Source organism: Hypomesus nipponensis, chromosome 1, assembly GCF_054491055.1.
Source record: "Hypomesus nipponensis isolate SF chromosome 1, ASM5449105v1, whole genome shotgun sequence".
NCBI lineage: Eukaryota > Metazoa > Chordata > Actinopteri > Osmeriformes > Osmeridae > Hypomesus > Hypomesus nipponensis.
The window spans coordinates 8,351,738-8,371,924 of record NC_140361.1 but is presented as its reverse complement, the minus strand read 5'-3'; the positions used below and the strand labels follow the sequence as shown (position 1 = coordinate 8,371,924).

Below are 20,187 nucleotides of genomic sequence, written 5' to 3'. Positions count from 1 at the left end.
TTGTTCTACTCTGGTGTACCATAGATGTAGTACTGCTATACGGCCAGTGGAGGGCACTGTGGCTCCACACATCACTATCCTCACCACCGACATCTGTCTGGATACTGCAACTTCACACTCACTACATTGATTGCATGAATGATGCGTATACATTGAGGATTCAGAAGAAGAGTTTCTATACACTTTTGGGATTGTTGTCATTAATGCAGTTTTGTTTTAGAGCGCAACGCATCTCAATGTCCTGTGTTCGACTATTAGTCTTAAATTGAAAGTTGCCTTTTATTTAAAGTCTCATTCTGTCCTTTTTAGAGCCACTTTTTAAAACAGTTAAGTGTTTAGCTTTAAGACTTCACGATCTTGATTGACAGACAGACTGTAGATGCAGACTGTAGATGCAGTATATTGCGTAACCATAAGTAGCTTATATTGTGTATTATTTAAATGTTTAAATGTTAATTTATTGATGTAGAATCAAAAAAATCTGCCTTTTATTTAGTTTTTTATATTTGAGATTAAACAAATAATGTATGGCATTAAAAATGGTTTTGCTACACTAGAATGCTTGAAGATCTTGTTAAGGCATGGTAAGGATCTTCTGCTGGTTTTAGGTAGTGTTTCTGAGGTGTTTCTATCCTTCAGCAGCATGTGGGACCTGCTGATGCTGGGGTTAGGTAGTGTTTCTGAGGTGTTTCTATCCTTCAGCAGCATGTGGGACCTGCTGATGCTGGGGTTAGGTAGTGTTTCTGAGGTGTTTCTATCCTTCAGCAGCATGTGGGACCTGCTGATGCTGGGGTTAGGTAGTGTTTCTGAGGTGTTTCTATCCTTCAGCAGCATGTGGGACCTGCTGGTGCTGGGGTTAGGTAGTGTTTCTGAGGTGTTTCTATCCTTCAGCAGCATGTGGGACCTGCTGATGCTGGGGTTAGGTAGTGTTTCTGAGGTGTTTCTATCCTTCAGCAGCATGTGGGACCTGCTGATGCTGGGGTTAGGTAGTGGACAACACCACGCTGCACTTACACTCTCCATGCACCAGGGGAGCGCAAGTGAGCACACTCTAAACCCCGCCCCCAGGCCCTCCCCCTCATCCTGGCCCGCCCACATCCTGCCTCCTTCCCCCCTCCCCTCAGCCGCACCCAGCCATCTGGTGCTTGGCTCTCGCACACACACACACACACACACACTGCCAGGAATCCTTTCTCCCTGCTTCCTTTCAGAAAAACAAACAGGATAAAGGGGCTCTTTCAGTCGGAGGTTACCGTGGAAACCCCCCTATTCTTTCTCTCTCAACACACACACACACACGTTCACACATACACACACGCTCACACATACACACAGACTTTGACATAACGTGGACATTTAAAGTTTAAAGGGACCAAGTCATCAGCTGTTCTTCTGTCTGCCTTAGTTCTGTCCTTCTGGTCAAAGTTTAGACAAAGACCTCATGCCCCCCCTCCTCTGGCTCCTTCCTGTCTCCACACCATGTGCTCCTCTGTCAAACACACACTTTCTGCGAGTACTTAGAAAATGGGTGGCACAAGACCTAAACTGTATTGAATTGGGTGCCAACAAATCACTGCTGTTTGTGCGTGGGAGTAACTTCAGCATGCTTAAAAGAGTTCTCCTTGCACTCCCAAACTTGTGTGTGCGACCACCGCAAGGCTTCTTCAGTGAAATCCAAAACCATCTCCTCAAACCTTCGGCTTGGGGGGAAACTCAGCATTCAAGAATGTCCAATGGAAAAAAGCTGTATGAAAGTTATATAAAGTTGAGGGTGCAGTCCTCCTCTGTGGCCAGTAGAGGGCCTCCCCAACTCCATACAGATACAATGGAGTCCGTCATCTGTAAGCTTTCAAGCAGTAAAAATAACCCTGTCCCACATTCAGGGAGTGGTAATGAGCGAATGACAGGGAGGAGAGGTCATGAAAGAGAAGAGCCTAGATGAAAGGAAAGTAAAGGGAGTGTTTTTAATATGTTGCCCTGTGCTAGATGGGCTTGTGTGGACCTGTGTGTTCATCTGGGTTAGAGTGCAGAAACCCAAAGCACCAGTTCTCTGTTTGTCTCCTTCACCTCTCTCTCTCTCTCTCTCTCTCTCTCTCTCTCTCTCTCTCTCTCTCTCTCTCTCTCTCTCTCTCTCTCTCTCTCTCTCTCTCTCTCTCTCTCTCTCTCTCTCTCTCTCTCTCTCTCTCTCTCTCTCTCTCTCTCTCTCTCTCTCTCTCTCTCTCTCTCTCTCTCTCTCTCTCTCTCTCTCTCTCTGTCTCTCTCTCTCTTTCTGTCTCTGTCTCTCTCTCTCTGTCTTTCTCTCTCTCTCTCTGAGCCTGGCGACCCATCACCTCCTCAAACACATTGTAGCCTTTTAAGGAGCGAGGGAGTGAGAGAGGAGTATGGAGGAGGATGAGGGGGAGTGAAGGACAGTGTTTGGGCTGGTGACTGATAAACAGTCTCTTCTTTGTGCAAGCTCTCACACACACACACACACACAGAAACGGACTGAGAATGCAGGATTGTGCACTCTCTTCCTTAACCCCGCCCCCCTTCTGCTCTTTCCTGCTTAATTAGAACCAGAAGACATGAAGAACTGGAAGTATTTTTGTTGTTTCATGTGTATTGTCCTTAGCCATAGCCACAGTCACACACACACACACACACACACACAATCACACTCGCTCTCACACACCCGTTTGTCTCTCAAAGTCAGGCAGCTGTTATAGAGGCAGGGGGGAGAGGGGTGGGGGGGGGAGTGTTACCAGACATGAAGTGTGTGTGAGTAGTTTGGGGTTCAGGAAGGGGGTCTTTTGTCTTTGTGCTGCAGAGGTTGGATCAGCTTGTACTATAAAACTAAATGTGTTTGTGTCTGTGACCACTTCACATGCGTGGGTGAATACTGCGTGTGTGTGAGTGTGTGTGTATGTGTGTTTATGCTCTGTCAGCACCTCTCCTCCCCTGTCCCCCCACGGTGACTCAGTGTAGTGTGTGCAGTGACTCTGCAGGCCACTAGGGGTGCCATAGGCTCACAAATGAGAGGTGTGTGTATTTGTGTGCGTGCGTGGGAACCGGCGAGCAGCCATTTTACACTCAGCACAGGACCCATTTTATGAATCACTGATGATGTCATCATAGCTGAGCCATTTGTCCTGCTCCTCTCTAATTGGCTGGAGCCCAGCAGACTCTTTAACCGGAACGAAAGGAGATCACACCCACTCATGCTTCATCACTCTCTGGCTCAATCTCTTACACACTCACACACACACACACACACACACAGACACACAGACACACAGACACTGACCCAGTGACATATGATGCTCAGGTTTTGACCTGACTAACAGGATTATGTGATTTTGGATTACAATGTACTAACTAGATGACATGAGTCCTAACCCAGTATATCCAGTGGAATCTTCCTCTCTGGTTTGGTGGTGTGTGTGTCTGTCCACCTGTTTAATTTCCTGTCAGTACTTCCTTTTTTGTCTCTATCAATCTCTCTCTCAAGTGTGCTATGATGCTGTGTGCAGCATTACATTGTCCTTGTCCCTGCACATACCTCCTTCATCTCTCCTGTCATTTGTTTGTGCACAACCTTGCAGCTGTGTGTGTGTGTGTGTGTGTGTGTGTGTTTCAGCGTGGATATCCTGCTCTTCCTCCTGTTCTCTAGAGGAACATCTGAGTGTGAGAGACACAATGGTGTTTACAACTAGACAGGAGACATTACAGCATGCATTTATAAATGGCACTTTGGGTGAACATAATGATGGTACACACACACAGAGACAAATATACTCATAGAATTGCATAAATGGAGAGAGAAGCTGATAGCAAGTCAGTCAAAAGCTATATAGTCCAGTGACTGACTGAATGAACGATTTAGACACACTAAGTGGAGAGGTGGATGGATTGATAGAGGAGAGATGAGGAGTTAATTAAAAGAGCAGTCTTTATTAACAGGGGCCCCTCTTTCTCACTCTATCTCTCACACACACACACACACACACACACACAGACCATGGTCTACTTTAGTGCATGGATGGACCGTGTTTTACTGCTTGTCACAGATTCTGTTTCTGGACTGTTCCGGACTGTGTGCGTGTGTGTGTACATGCTTGTTTGTGAGAGGGACACACATACCATATTCTGCAGTAATATCCTCATACTGCTCATTGACAGAACAGTACAGAGGTGGAGGACTGTTCACAGACAGCACAGAAAGGGCAACCAGGAAATCAAAAAGGGTTCATGTTTTTTGCAGGCACACTTTGTGTGTGCAATGGCCATACCCTGATCTGTACGCTGCATCCCCTTTACGTCCCATTGAGTGACACACAGACAGAGAGTCAGGAGGGGAAGGTGGGGGCGAGAAAGAAGGAAAAAGAGAGAGAAAATGAGGGGAGGAACAGATTGGAGGTAAAGATTAGTGTTGTTATTGTAAAGGAACTGAACAGTCCTTCAGGCGTCCCAGCAACCTCTTCCTTTCTCTCTGTGTGGGCATCCTTTCGAGGTTTGTGTGTGCTTATCCATCACCCACAGGGGAAGCTTTTGACCATGTCCCGAGAGAGAGAGAGAGAGAGAGAGAGAGAGAGAGAGAGAGAGAGAGAGAGAGAGAGAGAGAGAGAGAGAGAGAGAGAGAGAGAGAGAGAGAGAGAGAGAGAGAGAGAGAGAGAGAGAGAGAGAGAGAGAGAGAGAGAGAGAGAGAGAGAGAGAGAGAGAGAGAGAGAGAGAGAGAGAGAGAGAGAGAGAGAGAGAGAGAGAGAGAGAGAGAGAGAGAGAGAGAGAGAGAGAGAGAGAGAGAGAGAGAGAGAGAGAGAGAGAGAGAGAGAGAGAGAGAGAGAGAGAGAGAGAGAGAGAGAGAGAGAGAGATGTGAGTGTTGAACACCCCAAGCGGACGTGTCCAGCTTCATTCCCCACCATGTGCAGTGTAACCCCATGTGACGTCATGTCCCTGCCTGCCCCATCAGTGGAGTGATGTTACCCCCCCCCCCCCATATAGCCCAGGGCAGCCTACACAATAACACAGTACCACTGCCCCCCCCCCTCTCCCACACACACAAGCAGACTTCCCCGCAGGAGAGTGGGAGACATAAAGGCCTTCCTTCCCTCTGTCACTTTCTATCTTCATCTCGTCCTCGCTCCGTCTGTCCACTTCTCTCTCTCGCTCCCTCCGTCCATTTCTCTCGATCAATATCACACTTCCAGTCAGCTTTACTTACTCACGGCCTATCTCCCTTAGTCTATCCCTGTCTCTCTCCCCCCCCCCCCCCTTGCTCTCCCACTCTCTGTCTCACTCTCCTCTTCCCACCTAACTCTTATTCTGTGTTCTTCTAAAAGTGAAGTTTCAGGAATCCTCATTTGGAAGTCAAACCTCTAACGGTAAACTCTGTTCTCCTCTTTGTGTCTCCCCCTCCCCCCTCCACAGCTAAGGTCCTGGAGGGAGAGGACGTGAAGCAGTCCCAGAAGAAGAAGGTGAAGGAGTTGAAGGTGCTGGACGGCAAGTCCTCCCAGGCCCTCTGTGAGTGTCCACACACACGCACACACTTTCTACTCTCATTGGGCCTAGAAGTCTTCTAAAACATTGAAAGTGCATTATGTACAGCTCCTGCAGGGACGTTTGTGATCTGTGATGTGTGTGTGTGTTGCAGCTATCTTCCTGGGCTCGTTCCGTATGCCCTACGAGGAGATCAAGAATGTCATCCTGGAGGTCAACGAGAAGGTCCTTACAGAGTCCATGGTTCAGGTATGTACAGAGACACGTGTGTGTACTTGTCTATGTGTGTGTGTTATCTGATTATTGACCTGTGTGTGTGTGTAGAACCTGATCAAGCAGCTGCCCGAGGCGGAGCAGCTGAGCGTCCTGGCTGATATGAAGGACGACTATGACGACCTTGCAGAGGCTGAGCAGTTTGGAGTAGTGGTGAGAACACACACACACACAAGTTGTATATGTTTCGACATGACACAGACTGGTGTAACCCCCCCGCTCCTCCCCAGATGAGCAGCGTGAAGCGTCTGAAGCCCCGCCTCACAGCCATCCTGTTCCGGCTGCAGTTTGAGGAGCAGCTGAACAACATCAAGCCAGACGTGGTGTCTGTGACGGCGGCCTGCGAGGAGCTGCGTCAGAGCCAGACCTTCTCCCAGCTGCTGGAGATCATCCTGCTGGTGGGGAACTACATGAACGCAGGCTCCCGCAACGCCAAGGCCTTCGGCTTCAGCATCAGCTACCTCTGCAAGGTGGACACACACACACACACACATCCCTAAATTCCTTTCTTTGACTTTACAGAGGTAAAGTACCATCACTACCTGTCCACACACACACACATTCACCCTTACCATTACATTGTCACGATGAGACGTTGTTATTTTGTTATGTTACATGTATATACCCAGTCAATGCACATATGCACACACACACATACATAACTTGTGCCTATCTTTTGACTCCCCCCTGTTATCCAATCAGCTGCGGGACACCAAGTCAGCTGACCAGAAGCAGACACTGCTGCACTTCCTGGCTGACGTGTGCCAGGAGCAGTACCCCCAGGTCATGACCTTCCCCGACGATCTCATCCACGTGGAGAAGGCCAGCCGAGGTAACCCTGGCAACCGTGCCCACCTTGTCCAGTCCATGGCAAAGTTCCTATCAGCTTTGTCCCTCTGAGCTGGTTCCAGTGCGTTCAGCCCTGTCCTGACCCCTCACCCCCTGACCCCTCACCCCCGCAGTGTCGGCAGAGATGCTGCAAAAGAGCCTGGAGCAGATGGGCAAGCAGCTGAAGAACCTGGACAAGGAGCTGGAGACCTTCCCTCCTCCTCAGAGTGAACACGACCTCTTCAAGGAGAAGATGTCCATATCCTCCATTCACTAACACACACAGGGAACACCATGACTCCTTCTTCACCCATTTAATATTTACATTTAGTCATTTAACAGACGCTCTTATCCAGAGCGACTTACAGTAAGTACAGGGACATTCCCCCCCATATTTGTTGACCGTTTGGATGTTTTTGGTTGAAAAGTGGGTTTCGACAGGATGGAGTGTGTGTGTGTGTGTGGGGTGTGTGTGTGTAGCCTCCTTAACCCGTCCTTACAGTTTTGTGGTGGGAGCGAGGGAGCAGTATGAGAAGCTGCTGCTGATGCACGCCAACATGGAGAAGCAGTACAACGACCTGGGAGACTTCTTCGTGTTCGACCCCCGCAAGCTGTCCGTCGAGGAAGTGTTCGGAGACCTCAACAACTTCAGGAACATGTTCCAGGTGAGGGGGGACGGGACGGTGAACACGCTCACCTTCTTTTCTTTCTTTCTGCACCCCCCCCCCCCACACACACACACACACACACCAATAAAAGCAGCGATGTTCACCTGTCCGTCCCAGTTAGTTGTGTGACAGGTGTTCAGAGTGGGCCGACCCCCTCCACAGTCCTGTCCTTATCTCTCCCCCGTAAGGAAAGAGGGGGAGACGATGTGTGCACAAACACACACATGCCCGTCAGTGTAGACAAGCCTCTCCAACGGTCTTCAGTGTTGACGCTGCCCTCTGGGTAAACAGTCTGTGTAGGCGCGCGAGCGTTAGGATGGTTTTTGATGCAGTGAGGTTTGGTCAAGAATCTCCAGGTGTTCACAATCTTGTTTGCCTTATTATTAACTGTGTTATCTTGACATGCGACCATCTGGGTTTGCACAGTTATGCAAGCAGATATGCACCAGCACACACACACACATATATCATTAAGACTCGTACACAAACGGTGGTATTTTCTATTCATACACGTATACAAACACCATGTGACTGTGTGTGTGTGTGTGTGTGCGCTGCTCAGCAAGCGGTGAAGGAGAACCAGAAGAGGAGGGAGGCTGAGGAGAAGATGAAGAGGGCCAAGCTGGCCAAGGAGAAGGCAGAGAAGGACAAGGAGGAGAAACTCAAGAAGAACCAGATGCTGGACATCAACTCAGGTCAGCGTATCGCTCAACACGTGTGTGTCTCTCTGTGTGTGTGTCTACTTCCCAGGAACCCATCTCGCTCACAGTCTGAGGTACATGGACATTGCCTGGCCTCTGAGGAGCTCTATCCCTCTGTTCTGTCCTCTGTTCTGTCCTCTCTAAAATGGGGATTTGCTGCTCCAAAAGGAGAGCAGGGAAAATCTATTTATCTTCACAAACATGCTCTCCTCTCCCCGTCTAAAACTGCCCTATCTGCTGTTGTGAAACGACTGGAGTTGCACCATCTCATCCCGTTTTACACACACACACACACACACACACACACTCAAACTTTTTGTTAACACAGTACAGTCACAGTCACACTAATACAGATACTTACAATTTATTATTGCCACATACTCTTTTATTTCTCTCTCTGACCTACTTTCAGCACATTCCTCCTCTTTCTGGCTCCAAAATAGTGTTCTCCTGGGACTCCACAGCTACACAGTCATCACAATTAATCTGTGTGTGTCTTAGCCAGTCTCTCACTGCTCAGTACAGAAACTCCTAACTCTGGTGTTCCAGCTGGCTCTCCTCTCTCCGTTTTGTTCATTACATTTACATTTAGTCATTTAGCAGACGCTCTTATCCAGAGCGACTTACAGTAAGTACAGGGACATTCTCCCCGAGGCAAGTAGGGTGAAGTGCCTTGACCAAGGACACAACGTCATTTGGCATGGCCGGGAATCGAACCGACAACCTTCTGATTAATAGCCCGACTCCCTAATCGCTCAGCCATCAGACCCTTGTTCATCCTTCTCTCATTCCTCCCATCCCCCTTGTTCTCCTGTTTCCATGGTGCTTATGGAAGTAGAGGAGGGGCCAAACTAGGATCACATGGACTGTGTGTATGTAACAGTATGCGGTCTTCTTTATAAAGTATGGAGACTAGAAAGTGAGGTAGTCAAGTTTCATGGTCAACTACTATAGATACATGATATGCTCTTGAAGGATTGTGTGTGTGTGTGTGGGGGGGGGGGAGAAGAGGGGGAGGGGGGGCTTTAGGGAAGGGTCTTTTTACATACAGGTGGTGAATTTGACTGCACTCATAGCTTGGAGGTATTTAACACACCCTATTCAAATACACAAGAACAGACTCTCCTGCAGCAAACCCTTGCACACACACCTGGTCTGTGTGTTTAAACTGTCACATAAGGAGATTTTATAATAAAAACCAAACTGTCTCTTCAATAGGTTGTTTCTCTGTCACACACTCAAGCGCACACACACACTCACACACACCTTCAAGAGCAGCTGCTTCTCACATTCACACATTCTCTCACCCTTGCTCTTCCTGCTTTTCAGTCCCTCTCTCTCTCTCTCTCTCTCTTTTTGTCTTTTTTTCTCACACTCACATTTTCTCACAGACTTAGTTAAACTCCACAAGGTCACAGTGTGTTTGGAAAGCATGGCCTTGTCATTCCCACACACAGCCAACTGGCAGACTGTATTCTCCCCCGCCCCGCCCCGCCCCCCCCCCCACACACACACACACACACACTGTGGAATGTATAACATTGCTAGTATCATTGCATTGCACCTTATGTTTCAAGTCATCACACATTTTATTTGTGCACTTTATGATCTAACCTGTTCAACACGCAGCACTTAACGCTCTCACCTCCGGTCAGACCGGTACCCTGGTTCAGCCTCTAGGTGTCACTACTGGGTGAAGAGAGAGTGGGTGTGTGTGCACATGTGTGTGTGAGTGAGTGTGGGAGGAGGAACTTGTTTGGATGTTGTGCAGGCATACGGCCACCAGAGGTGCTGTGGCTCCACCATGGCAGCCTCTGGAGTGTGTGAGGGAGGGGAGGGCGAGGACGAGAGAGAGAGAGATAGGGCGAGGAGAGGGAGAGGGCGAGGAGAGGGAGAGGGCGAGGAGAGAGATAGGGCAGGGAGAGGGCGAGGAGAGGGAACGAGGTAAAGGAAGCGAGAGAAGGAGAAGAAGGTAGAGTGAAAGACGGGAAGAGAGAGAGAGAGACACAGAGAGAGAGACACAGACAGAAGCCACACAGAGAGAGAGACACAGAGAGAGAGAGACAGAGAGAGAGACACACAGAGAGACACAGAGAGGTAGAGGGGGGGACAGAGGGGAAGAGAGAGAGCAAGGAGCGAGGGAAAGAAGGGAAAGAGATGGGGGAGGGGAACAGATGTCCCACGGATTAGACCATGTTGCTTTTCAGAAGGGGGGTCAGGAGGGAGGTGTGTGTGTGTGTGTGTGTGAGGGGGGGTATGAGGAGAGGAGAAGGACCAGTAGCAGGGCCGTGGCTGTGTGTGTACAGGAACAGGAGCATGCAGCTCGGTGATGCCACCTTCACACACTAGGCCCTACTGCTCTCCACCACTAGGATTGCTCTTGGCTTGCTAGTGAGTCCATGTGCAGATCAGCCTACTGGAGCACTGCTCACAGTGTTTGGTTCTGTTTGGCCAACAGGGGTGCTCTTGCACCGTGGATGAAGACTGACACTTGGTGTGTGTGTGTGTGTGTGTCAGTGAGAAGGTTTTTTAGGGACATCTTTAAGAGCACCCACTAAGGTTGTTACACTGATTAACCTAGTTTAAGGTCTTAACTCAGTTGGCAATGCTATATCGTGTGTGTGTGTGTGTTTCTGTGTGCCATCTCCCCCAATCCGACATGCCAAAGAGAGCACATGACTACAACCTTGACCGTGGTTAAATTCACAGTGCATTATTGATCTGCTATTGATCATAGAAAGCAACAGTTGAGAGAATCAACGCTCACTGATGATCCACAATGATCCATGCTGTTCCTGGCTCCAGTGGTCAAACTGAACCCTGATATTAAACACACTACTCATAGAAGTAGTAGCAATATCAATGATGACATTGTAAACCGGTACTGGAGTGTCAATGTTTATTCACGTTGTACCCTAAAGCAAGGGTAGACCAGTATAACTCTGTACACACATCAGCAGGCTTTACACACACACACACACTCTGATGTTCATTTACCCCCCTGGTCACTGGGACAAGAGGAGGCATGCTTCAGAAAGAACCATTTGTCCCACTGCTGCCTACAACCATAATTCTAAGAATAGTTTCCTTCACTTGAGTGGCCATGGGCTAGATGTATTTTCCTTACGAATAAAAAATCCTCCACATGACTTGTGTGTGTGTGTGTCTACAGTTCCATGTGGACACCAGTGAGGGGTGTGTGTGAGCCGTGCTGAGGCTGTGTGTGTGTGTGTCAGACTTTCTCTGACGTGACAGACGAGACCAGGGCCATCTGCCACCAGACTTATAGTGGGATTAGCCTGTGAGTGAATGAGAGTGTGTGAGTGGGAGGGGGTGGGGTGGGGCTAGAAGGGGGAGGTGAAGACATAAACCTTTAACCCCCCCTCCCCCCCTCCCATGCCTGCTCCTTTCCTGGTTCAAAGTGGATATAATTAAAGCCATCTGCACGAGCAGGACGCCACTGAGTCCCCACCCCCCCACCCCCAACAAACACACACACTGCTACTGAAGACCCCCTGTCTCTGTTCCACACTTCCACATCCAGACACTGTGTTTGTGTGGGTGGAGATGGACATAAACACACACACACACACTCGGGCCTTGATGAAACCATTTTATAAGGGCGCAACAAATGGATTCACACAAGCAGAGTATCCTTAACGAAAGCATAACTGCTTGTTGCTCGTATGTGTGTGCGCTTGTATAACATATTACATAGTAGATGTTCCTCTATGTTCTTGCTCCCGGCAGCTGAAATAGGTCACTGCCCATCCAGGCTAATGTAGGGTCATGTGACTGGTGACTTCCTCCCTGTGTGTGTGTCTTTGGAGCGTGTGTATCGGAGTGAGTGTGTGTTGTCAGTAGGAGGCACAATGTGGCCAGCTAATCCTCCTCTGTGATTGGTCGTGTCATGGTGTGTTGAGTACTGACTGTTGTGTGTGTCTGCAGAGGGCGATGAGACTGGTATCATGGACGGCCTGTTGGAGGCGCTGCAGTCTGGAGCTGCCTTCAGGAGGAAGAGGGGACCGCGACAAGCAGGTACAAGACACACACACACTCTCTCCCTCTCTCATTCATTTACTACACCTTGATGAGACGTCTGTTGAGCCAATTTTCACCCGCACAGATATAACTCTTCCTCTTTTTCTCAAGTTTTTTCACCAAACACAGTACTTCACACACACCTTTCCCCTCTGACTGGTGCCAGGCCACACGGGCGTGGCACCAGGGAGGGCACTAGGGTGGGCACCAGGGAGGGCACCAGGGAGGGCACTAGGGTGGCACCAGGGAGGGCACCAGGGTGGGCACCAGGGAGGGCACTAGGGTGGCACCAGGGAGGGCACTAGGGTGGCACCAGGGAGGGCACCAGGGTGGGCACCAGGGAGGGCACCAGGGTGGGCACCAGGGAGGGCACCAGGGAGGGCACCAGTGGGCAGACGTCCAGGTGACTGTCTCCCAGGGGACTGTCTCCCCTACAGCACGGGGGGAGGGGGGGGGGCAATCACAGAGCTTGTGTGCAGATTATTTTTCACGAGGTTCTGGAGCTGTTGCTTTAGACTGTGTGTGTGGGGTTTGTGTACTGTGTTGTATTGTGTACTGTGTGTTTTAATCGATTTTCACTCAGACCTGTTTTCCAGACTAAGTCCATTGGAACACCCACATCATCTGGTTAGCACTTCACTCTGCCTCACTGGCCTACTGGCCAATTGAGTTACACTCACTTCAGCTGCAGTCTCTCTCTCTCTCTCTCTTACACACACCCACACACACACACACACACACACACTTGGACATGTAACCCTAATGCAATTCAGCATGTTCAATAGTCACTGTTCTGCTTGTACAGAGGGATAGAAACTTGACTCGGTCTGTATTCTGACTGGCTGGCTGGGTGGGTGAGCGGGAATGAGTTGGATATTTATGAAGTTAACCAAGAGAACAGGGTGAAGCGAGGGAGGTGTGTGTGCACGAGTGTGTTTGTCTGTCTGTGTGTGTACGGAGTGGAGTGGAGTATTCACACACACACACACATAAGAGGGGCTGTAGGAGAGTGTGTGTAACCCGACCCCTCTCCCAATGAAAGCCAGATGTGGAGAGGTGTACTGGAGGGTGCCAGCCTGGAGACGCCACTCTCTTTCTTTCTCCTGTTTCCTCTCCTTTTGATTTTGTGTGTCCTCTCTCTCTCATTTCTTTTTTTCCCTCTCTTGTGCCTTTCCCTTTTATCGTTTTCCATCCCCATACTCTCTCTGTTTCTCCGGTGGGTGTGTGTGTGTGTGTACATGTGCTTGCTGGGCCTGTGTGTGTGTGTTTGTAGCTCAGTGGCCTGGCTGGGCTGTAAACCCAGGGTCAGTGAGGAGGTGTGGAGCTTCTCTCTGGGGTCCTGTAACTCCTGACCCAGGCGTTCTCCAGGGACACCTAGAACCACCTCATCTGCTGCGGACCAAAGCCCCCGCCAAGCTCATCAGCGCTAAACAGGCTGAAGCCCACTCACATGGCATGGACGGCTGGAGAGAGGAAGCCAGGGGGCAGAGAGGGGGTAGGAAGGGTAGGAAAGAGGAGTTTTGTGGAATCAGAGAGAGAGAGAGAGAGAGAGAGAGAGAGAGAGGCTTACCACAGCCAGTCAGTCCCCCTGAACCCTGCTACTTGGTTTCACACTCCAAACAGGAAGAGAGTGCATGTGTTGTGCGTGCAAAAGAGAAGAAAATGATATGTGGGTGAATGACATCTCTGCTTCCTGTCTTCTCCCTGTTTCTGCCGTGGCCTCCACCTCTCTCATACTTAAGCTCAAATGAGTTGTTTTCCCCCTCAGTTCTTCAGCCTCACAATGACTGTGTGGTGTGTGTGTGTGTGTGTGTGGTTGTTAGATGACTAAGAAGTCTTCTTTGAGCTGTCAGGGAGAGGGAAGAGAGTCCTATCCTGAATCCTTGTGAAGTGACCAGCAGACTGGGCTGGGGTCCAAAGGACTGGGCAGAGATTTGGTGTTTACCACAAACACACATCCTCATACAGTACAGACACACCACTATGTCTGGCTGTATCTCTCTCCCACTTACACATGCACACCTTCAGTTTAGGGCTGTAATAGTGTAGCAATTGTTGTGTCACAGCCCTCTAATTGAATAGAAAGCCACGGGTCTTGGAGAGAAGGAGGGTGGGGGGGGGGGGTAGGAGGAGGGTGCTTGAGACCTCTGACCTCTGAGGTTTTCAGTCTAGCCTCTCTTGGGGGGGGGGGGGGGGCAGCTGCCCCTGTCTTGTCTGTAAGATGCCTGCATAGCAATCCAGACATACATCTCTGTCCATGCCTTTACTCACACACACACGTTCAGCAGTGCTGACAGTCATTGGCTTGTTAAAGAACCTACCTATACACACAGTGTATTAAGTCAAAGTTACAACTTTTTTACCAATATGAACACTACTGAGTATCGTTCTCACTAGTACAAATTCCACCAGTGCTATTGTTTCAACGACCACTAAAGAACCATCTGCTAGGCCACGACCCCACCCCACAGAGCCAATCACAATACCGGGGAAACACAAAGGGCCAATCACAATAGAGAGAGGCACAAAAAGCAGCCAGTGACAATGGAGACACACGCTGCACCCCAGACACGCCCCTCACAGTTGGGCTCCCCCCCCCCCCACACACACACACACTCCGTATCAATACACACTCAAGCATTCTCCATATGAGCTGTTTGTATCTAACCCATCATCTTGACTAGACCCCTCCCCACCATTCTCACACACACACACACTCACTCCCCACTGGCTTGCTCTCAGAGACGTCTGGGATGACGTCAGCGCTCGTTCTTCTTGTGTGGTGAGCCATGCGCTACGCCCTGTGACCTGAGGAGGGCGCTGTGAGGCCTCACCAAGCCCAGTGGCCTGTGTGTGGCTCTCTGTAAACACCACAGCACCAAGTCAACATCCTCCACCACCCATTACTGGGCCAACTACATACAAATGACCCGGCCTCTCTTAGCCTCGTGTTCTCACACACACACAGGCTTAAAGGCCCTGTCATTTCCTTCATCAGGCAGTAGTTATGGAGTATCCAGTGGTGTAATGTGTACCAGATGACACTCCCACCAACTCTGTTTGTGTCTTTCTAACAGTGTGTATAATGTACATGCATGCACGCACTCAAGCACACACACACACACACACACACACACACACTTGTAAACAGAACCAAACACAGGCAGGAGTGTTTAGAGGCTCTGGTCTAGACAACTTATTTCCTGGTTGGGAGTTCTGCCAATATTCCCTGCCTGGCTTACCTCTAAGCCCTGATTGATCCTTCAGTGGCTCTGTTCTTCCTGTAGAGGGCAGGGACGCTGTTGACCCGAGGGGTACAGCAGTGACATGATTGGTTTTGGTCAATCAATACTTCCTGGTCCTCTGACCTTGTCACTCAGCTTTTTAATTTACATCTTACATAATGCTAACTAGCATCCTAGTCGTGATCAGTGGAAGTTCCTCCTAGTGTCCAGCAGGGGGAGCGATGCCGGGATTCTCAGTGTGTCAGGAGAGTTGATCTGCAGATGAGGGAGAAGGGAGGAGGGCAGGGCTGAGGTGACAGGAGAGATGGAGGGAGGAGGGCAGGGCTGAGGTGACAGGAGAGATGGAGGGAGGAGGGCAGGGCTGAGGTGGCAGGAGAGGAGGAGGGAGAAGGGGTGGTGGGCAGGGCTGAGGAGAGATGGAGGGAGGAGAGCAGAGCTGAGGTGCTGTTGAGGTGACAGCTTCCTCGGGAGCCTCTTGTTTCCTGCTGGGTTTCTGGATTCGACCTTGTTCCGCTCTCCGTCTTTATCAGGGTCATTTACATAACGTCTAATGAACTGTGTGTGTTTGGTGGTGGGGGTTCGACAGAGAGAGCGCTCTCTGTATGGAACACACCCTGGGGGTGGAGTTATATAGAGGTACTGATAACATCACTGCTGTGCGTGTGTGTGTGTGTGCGGAGTACAGCTCTACAGCTGCATGTCGGAGTCAGTGAAATGAACATGAGCCAAGTTTATATGAACTATAACCTTCTCCTCTTCCTCTCTCCTCCTCTTCCTCCCTCCTCCTCTTCCTCCCTCCTCTCCAGACTCGGTGCTCTCACTGTCAGAGCTAGTACTGGAAACCTGCTCGGTAACCTGTGTGTCTGCGTGTGTGTGTGTTACTTTTACCATGCTGTTTTGAGCTATGTATCAGCTGGTTTTGCATCCAAGGTTTGTTTGCATGCGTTGATCATGCCTGTTTGCATCTGAGAACAGCAGTGGTGTTCTTCTAACCTCTCCTCTCTTTCAGCCCAGCATACATGACCTCATATCTGCCTGTGTGTGAATGTTGGAGAATGAAGAAAAAGAAAAAAAAAGTATACACAAGCACACACAATCTCCCACTGACCTATATAATTCATAATGGACGCAGTGCCACAGCTGTTCGCCCACACATTAGAGTAAAGACGAGAGAGAGAGAGAGAGAGAGAGAGAGAGAGAGAGAGAGAGAGAGAGAGAGAGAGAGAGAGAGAGAGAGAGAGAGAGAGAGAGAGAGAGAGAGAGAGAGAGAGAGAGAGAGAGAGAGAGAGAGAGAGAGAGAGAGAGAGAGAGAGAGAGAGAGAGAGAGAGAGAGAGAGAGAGAGAGAGAGAGAGAGAGAGAGAGAGAGAGAGAGAGAGAGAGAGAGAGAGAGAGAGACACACAGAGAGACACACAGAGAGACACACAGAGAGACACACAGAGACACAGAGAGACATACACTGAAGTGTGTGTGGGAGTAGAGGAGGCAGCGAACTAAGAAGGTAGAACGAAAAGAACTGCTGTCCTTAGGGTACAATCTGTCACACTATATTCCCCTCTCTCTTTCTCCCCTTGTCTGTATGTATATCTCTCTCCCTCCTTCCATCGTGTGCTTCTCGGCGTCACATCGTTTAGCTTGTACCCCTTTTCCCTCACCCAATCACGTCATCCATGTGCTTCCATCTCTCTCTTTCGTCCAGCCTCCAGCTGCATGAATCATCTCCCTCATTTCAGCATCACATCTTCTCCAACCTCGCCCTTCACGTCCCTCGATACCTCTGTGCTTTCTCCCCTATCGCTCTATCCCTCCCTCCATCCCTTCCTCACTGTGTGTCAGAATCCCAGCAGAGTAGACAGAAAATTCCACGTACCATCCACTAGGCTCTACATCCCACACTAATCTTCACGCACATAAATGTGTCTGTGTCTGCCTGTGTGTGAGAAAGCCAGACAGGATCGCCCTTTCCAAATACATGCCCGTGCATGTGTGTGTTCTGTTGAACGCTGGTTTGTGTGTGTGTGTGTAACCAGCAGCCTATGAGTTCATACAGATGGGTATGAGGCATCACCTGCTCTTGTGTTGAGGTGTGCAGTGAGAGGATTGGTCTCCGAGGCCACGCCCTCCGACGTCTAACTGAGCTGTCCCTACACGTCTGTCTGACGCATGTTCCTGTCCACTCATACAGGCTTCTCCTCAGACTGCATGGCATCATCCAACATCCAGGCCGTTTTTGAGCACTAAACTTTCTTTTGTCTCTCTCTTTCTTTACTCCTCTCCCCCTCCCTCCCAGCCAATCGGAGAGCTGGAAATGCCGTAACGGCTATCCTGGCCAAAGAGTTGATGCAAGAGGACACTCCCCCCTCGTCCAAGCCGCCCAATAAGAAAGCCAAGCAGGCTGAGCAGAAGGAGCAGTCCCCCGTGGAGGGGGCGGAGTCTCTGGAGGACCTGTTGGAGGACGGCCCGTCCCGTTCTCACTAAGGCAGCGTGTCGTTTCTTAAGCACAGATCCAAGACCAGCCCAGCTGATCTGCGCCACCCGCCTTTAAACCCGGAGGGCGGGAATAGAACTGGTCTGAGATCAGTGATTTCAAGTGCGACTCCTGTCTGTCATCGGCTCCGTCGACGGAGGCCTCGGTGATGCGCCGCCCCTTCTCCTCAATGGGGACCACTGGATTGGACCAACTGGATCTTGGGGATGTGGACCAATATGTGAGGGCGGGGCTCTCTCTGTTGACTCCTCCTCCGATGTGTCCTGCACTGGCTTCTGTCCCCCAAGCCTCCGCTGCCATATGAACCTCCCCAGTCCTGCTTCAGCATCACCATTCATCATCAGGGCTCTGCCTTTCCTTGTTTCCTCTCTCTTTCTTCCTTTTTCTCTCTGTCTCTCTCTCCATCTTCATGTCTCTGTTGCTGTCTGTCTTGTCCTGTCCACGTTTTGAGAGATTCCAAAGACTAGAACTGTGGAGGGATCCCACATCATTCCACACAGACCTGGACTTCCCAAGCCCTGTCCTGGGAATGCCCGGCTGCGCCAGCGTGGGACTCATGGAACATTCCAGATCACTCTCCCTTTTCTCTCCCCCCAGTCCTTTGGGATTGGTTAAAAACCCTATACAACATTAGCTACTGTAGGTTATACTCTGTATGTACATTTTTATGTTTCGCTATACTGCATGTCTGATCAATCAACAAGTGCCAATGAAATTCTAGACTGTACTGAACTCTGCTCTATCCAACAGTGATCTGTTGCCAGGCTGGTGTTGACTAATCAAAAGCCGTCAATCATAAATGGTTCTGATGTTCTCTCAGCTGTGTGTGAGGTTGTGTTTGCTAAAGGGTGTGTGGTAATCACATGTTGAGTGTGCGGGTGTGTCACATGAGGGTTCTCTCTTCAGCTCACTGGTCAGAACCCCAGCAAGTAGCTGGGCGCCAACAAGTTCTGGGATGTGTCATTAGAACAGCACCACTGGAAGGGTGTCTCCACAGCAACCTCAGCCTGGCAACAGTGAGTGTGTGTGTGTGTGTGTGTGTGTATTTGCACTGCCATCTAAAATTACTGTTTGGTACTGCTCCTGTCATAAATGTTATATTTCATAAACAGAGCTGTGGTCTTTTTGCTAAGGCTCCTGCACGCTGGAAAACAGCCCCAAAACTGCTGAGATAAGAGAGTGTGTCTGTTGACGTGTCTCTGTGTGTGTGTGTGTGTCTCTGTGTGTGTGTGTCTCTGTGTGTGTCTCTGTGTGTGTGTGTGTGCGCAATCTCCCCTCTGGACTACAACATTGGTTGTAGAATGTCTGGCCTTGCTCTTTTATATTCAGTAGCCATCAGCAAATGTTGCCACAACATCACTATACATCAAGAACAATAGGATGTCCTGTCAGTTACTCCTGCAATGCTGATCTATGCAAACACGATACTGTCAAACCTAACCCATGATCTCAAGTCAGTCCCAATTCCTATAATAACCCTGATCCCGCATCAGTTTACACTGTGAAGATCCAAGCAGCAATGTCTTTGCTGGAATGTTTTGATAAGGATATTTGCCATGGTAACACATCAAACTTGACTTTGTAACTATGACATTTGAATGACTTGACGTAAGTTTGATTCGCACATGGTCACCTAAAAAGTCAGCAAAGGGCTATTGGAATATAATGTTATTTACTAAAATGCATTTATAGTAATTATTTTTAATTCTTTGGTTTGGAGGTTGTGTCCTATCCCCAACTGCAACATTGTGTCAACCTTCAGGCTGTGTCACATGACCCTATTATTTAAGTTGTCTTTTCAAACATGTTGAGTTGAGGTTGAGAGGAAACATCACTGGAAAATACCTTTTTCTGGACAATTCATTTTGTTGATTCCATTTTTTAAGAACTTATTTTCTACGTGGATTTTTACTCTTGGTTATTTTAACGTAAGTGTCAGTCTAATTTTGTTGGAGAGATATCACTGGCCAGATTGTGTATATTGAATAATTATGTTGTTGTTCAATGGGTTCACTAGTGATGTAAAACCATTAAAATGTCTTCAATTAGCTTCTTGTCCTTGAGTAATTTTGTCGTTCACCATATGTCCGTTATGTAACGGTGTTCTTGGACATCTTATATACTTCAGCTATACTACATTATCATTCACCTCTTAAATTATGATTGTTATGGAATATTTTGTCTGTGTGTGAGAGATACCAAACCCAGAGCTCATATTCAGGTTCTGTGCCAGAGGAAATTCCATCCTGTCTCCTGGCGTTACAGAGACTGGACAAGGGAAGTTCTCGACCGCGTCTTCTTCACAAACACACAAACGGTACATACACATGAATACTGTCCAGATGGGTGTCAATCCAGACCCAGCTGCATTTAGTATAAAACATACTTGCATCTCACCCTCAACGTTTTCAACATATTCTTTCTCATCCTGTTGTGGTGATGTAGCAGCTGTCCCAATCCCCCCGCCT

The 20,187-nt window shown here is 49.2% G+C and overlaps 1 protein-coding gene across 2 annotated transcripts; it reads left to right on the top strand.

Moving 5' to 3' along the window:
* Positions 1-5,342: 5,342 nt before the first annotated feature.
* On the top strand, positions 5,343-19,767 carry LOC146302375 (protein diaphanous homolog 1-like). Of its 2 annotated transcripts, XM_084680879.1 has the most exons (11): positions 5,343-5,500; positions 5,631-5,725; positions 5,801-5,902; positions 5,980-6,219; positions 6,452-6,581; positions 6,712-6,837; positions 7,079-7,242; positions 7,808-7,940; positions 11,895-11,984; positions 16,039-16,082; positions 17,522-17,691. In XM_084680879.1, the coding sequence occupies exons 2-11, from the start codon at positions 5,654-5,656 to the stop codon at positions 17,546-17,548; spliced, it is 1,128 nt and encodes a 375-aa protein (XP_084537005.1). In that variant the 5' UTR covers positions 5,343-5,500; positions 5,631-5,653; the 3' UTR covers positions 17,549-17,691. The 2 variants fall into 2 exon arrangements, with proteins under 2 accessions (XP_084537005.1, XP_084537087.1); XM_084680961.1 differs by lacking the exon at positions 16,039-16,082 and having other exon boundaries at positions 5,351-5,500; positions 17,522-19,767.
* Positions 19,768-20,187: the final 420 nt, after the last annotated feature.

Bases quoted from the DNA above. Each gene is read 5' to 3' on its own strand.
- LOC146302375 (XM_084680961.1), top strand. From the start codon at position 5,654: ATGCCCTACGAGGAGATCAAGAATGTCATCCTGGAGGTCAACGAGAAG. The intron at 6,220-6,451 runs GTGGACACACAC...TTATCCAATCAG, and splicing joins GCATCAGCTACCTCTGCAAG to CTGCGGGACACCAAGTCAGC. The intron at 6,582-6,711 runs GTAACCCTGGCA...TCACCCCCGCAG, and splicing joins CGTGGAGAAGGCCAGCCGAG to TGTCGGCAGAGATGCTGCAA.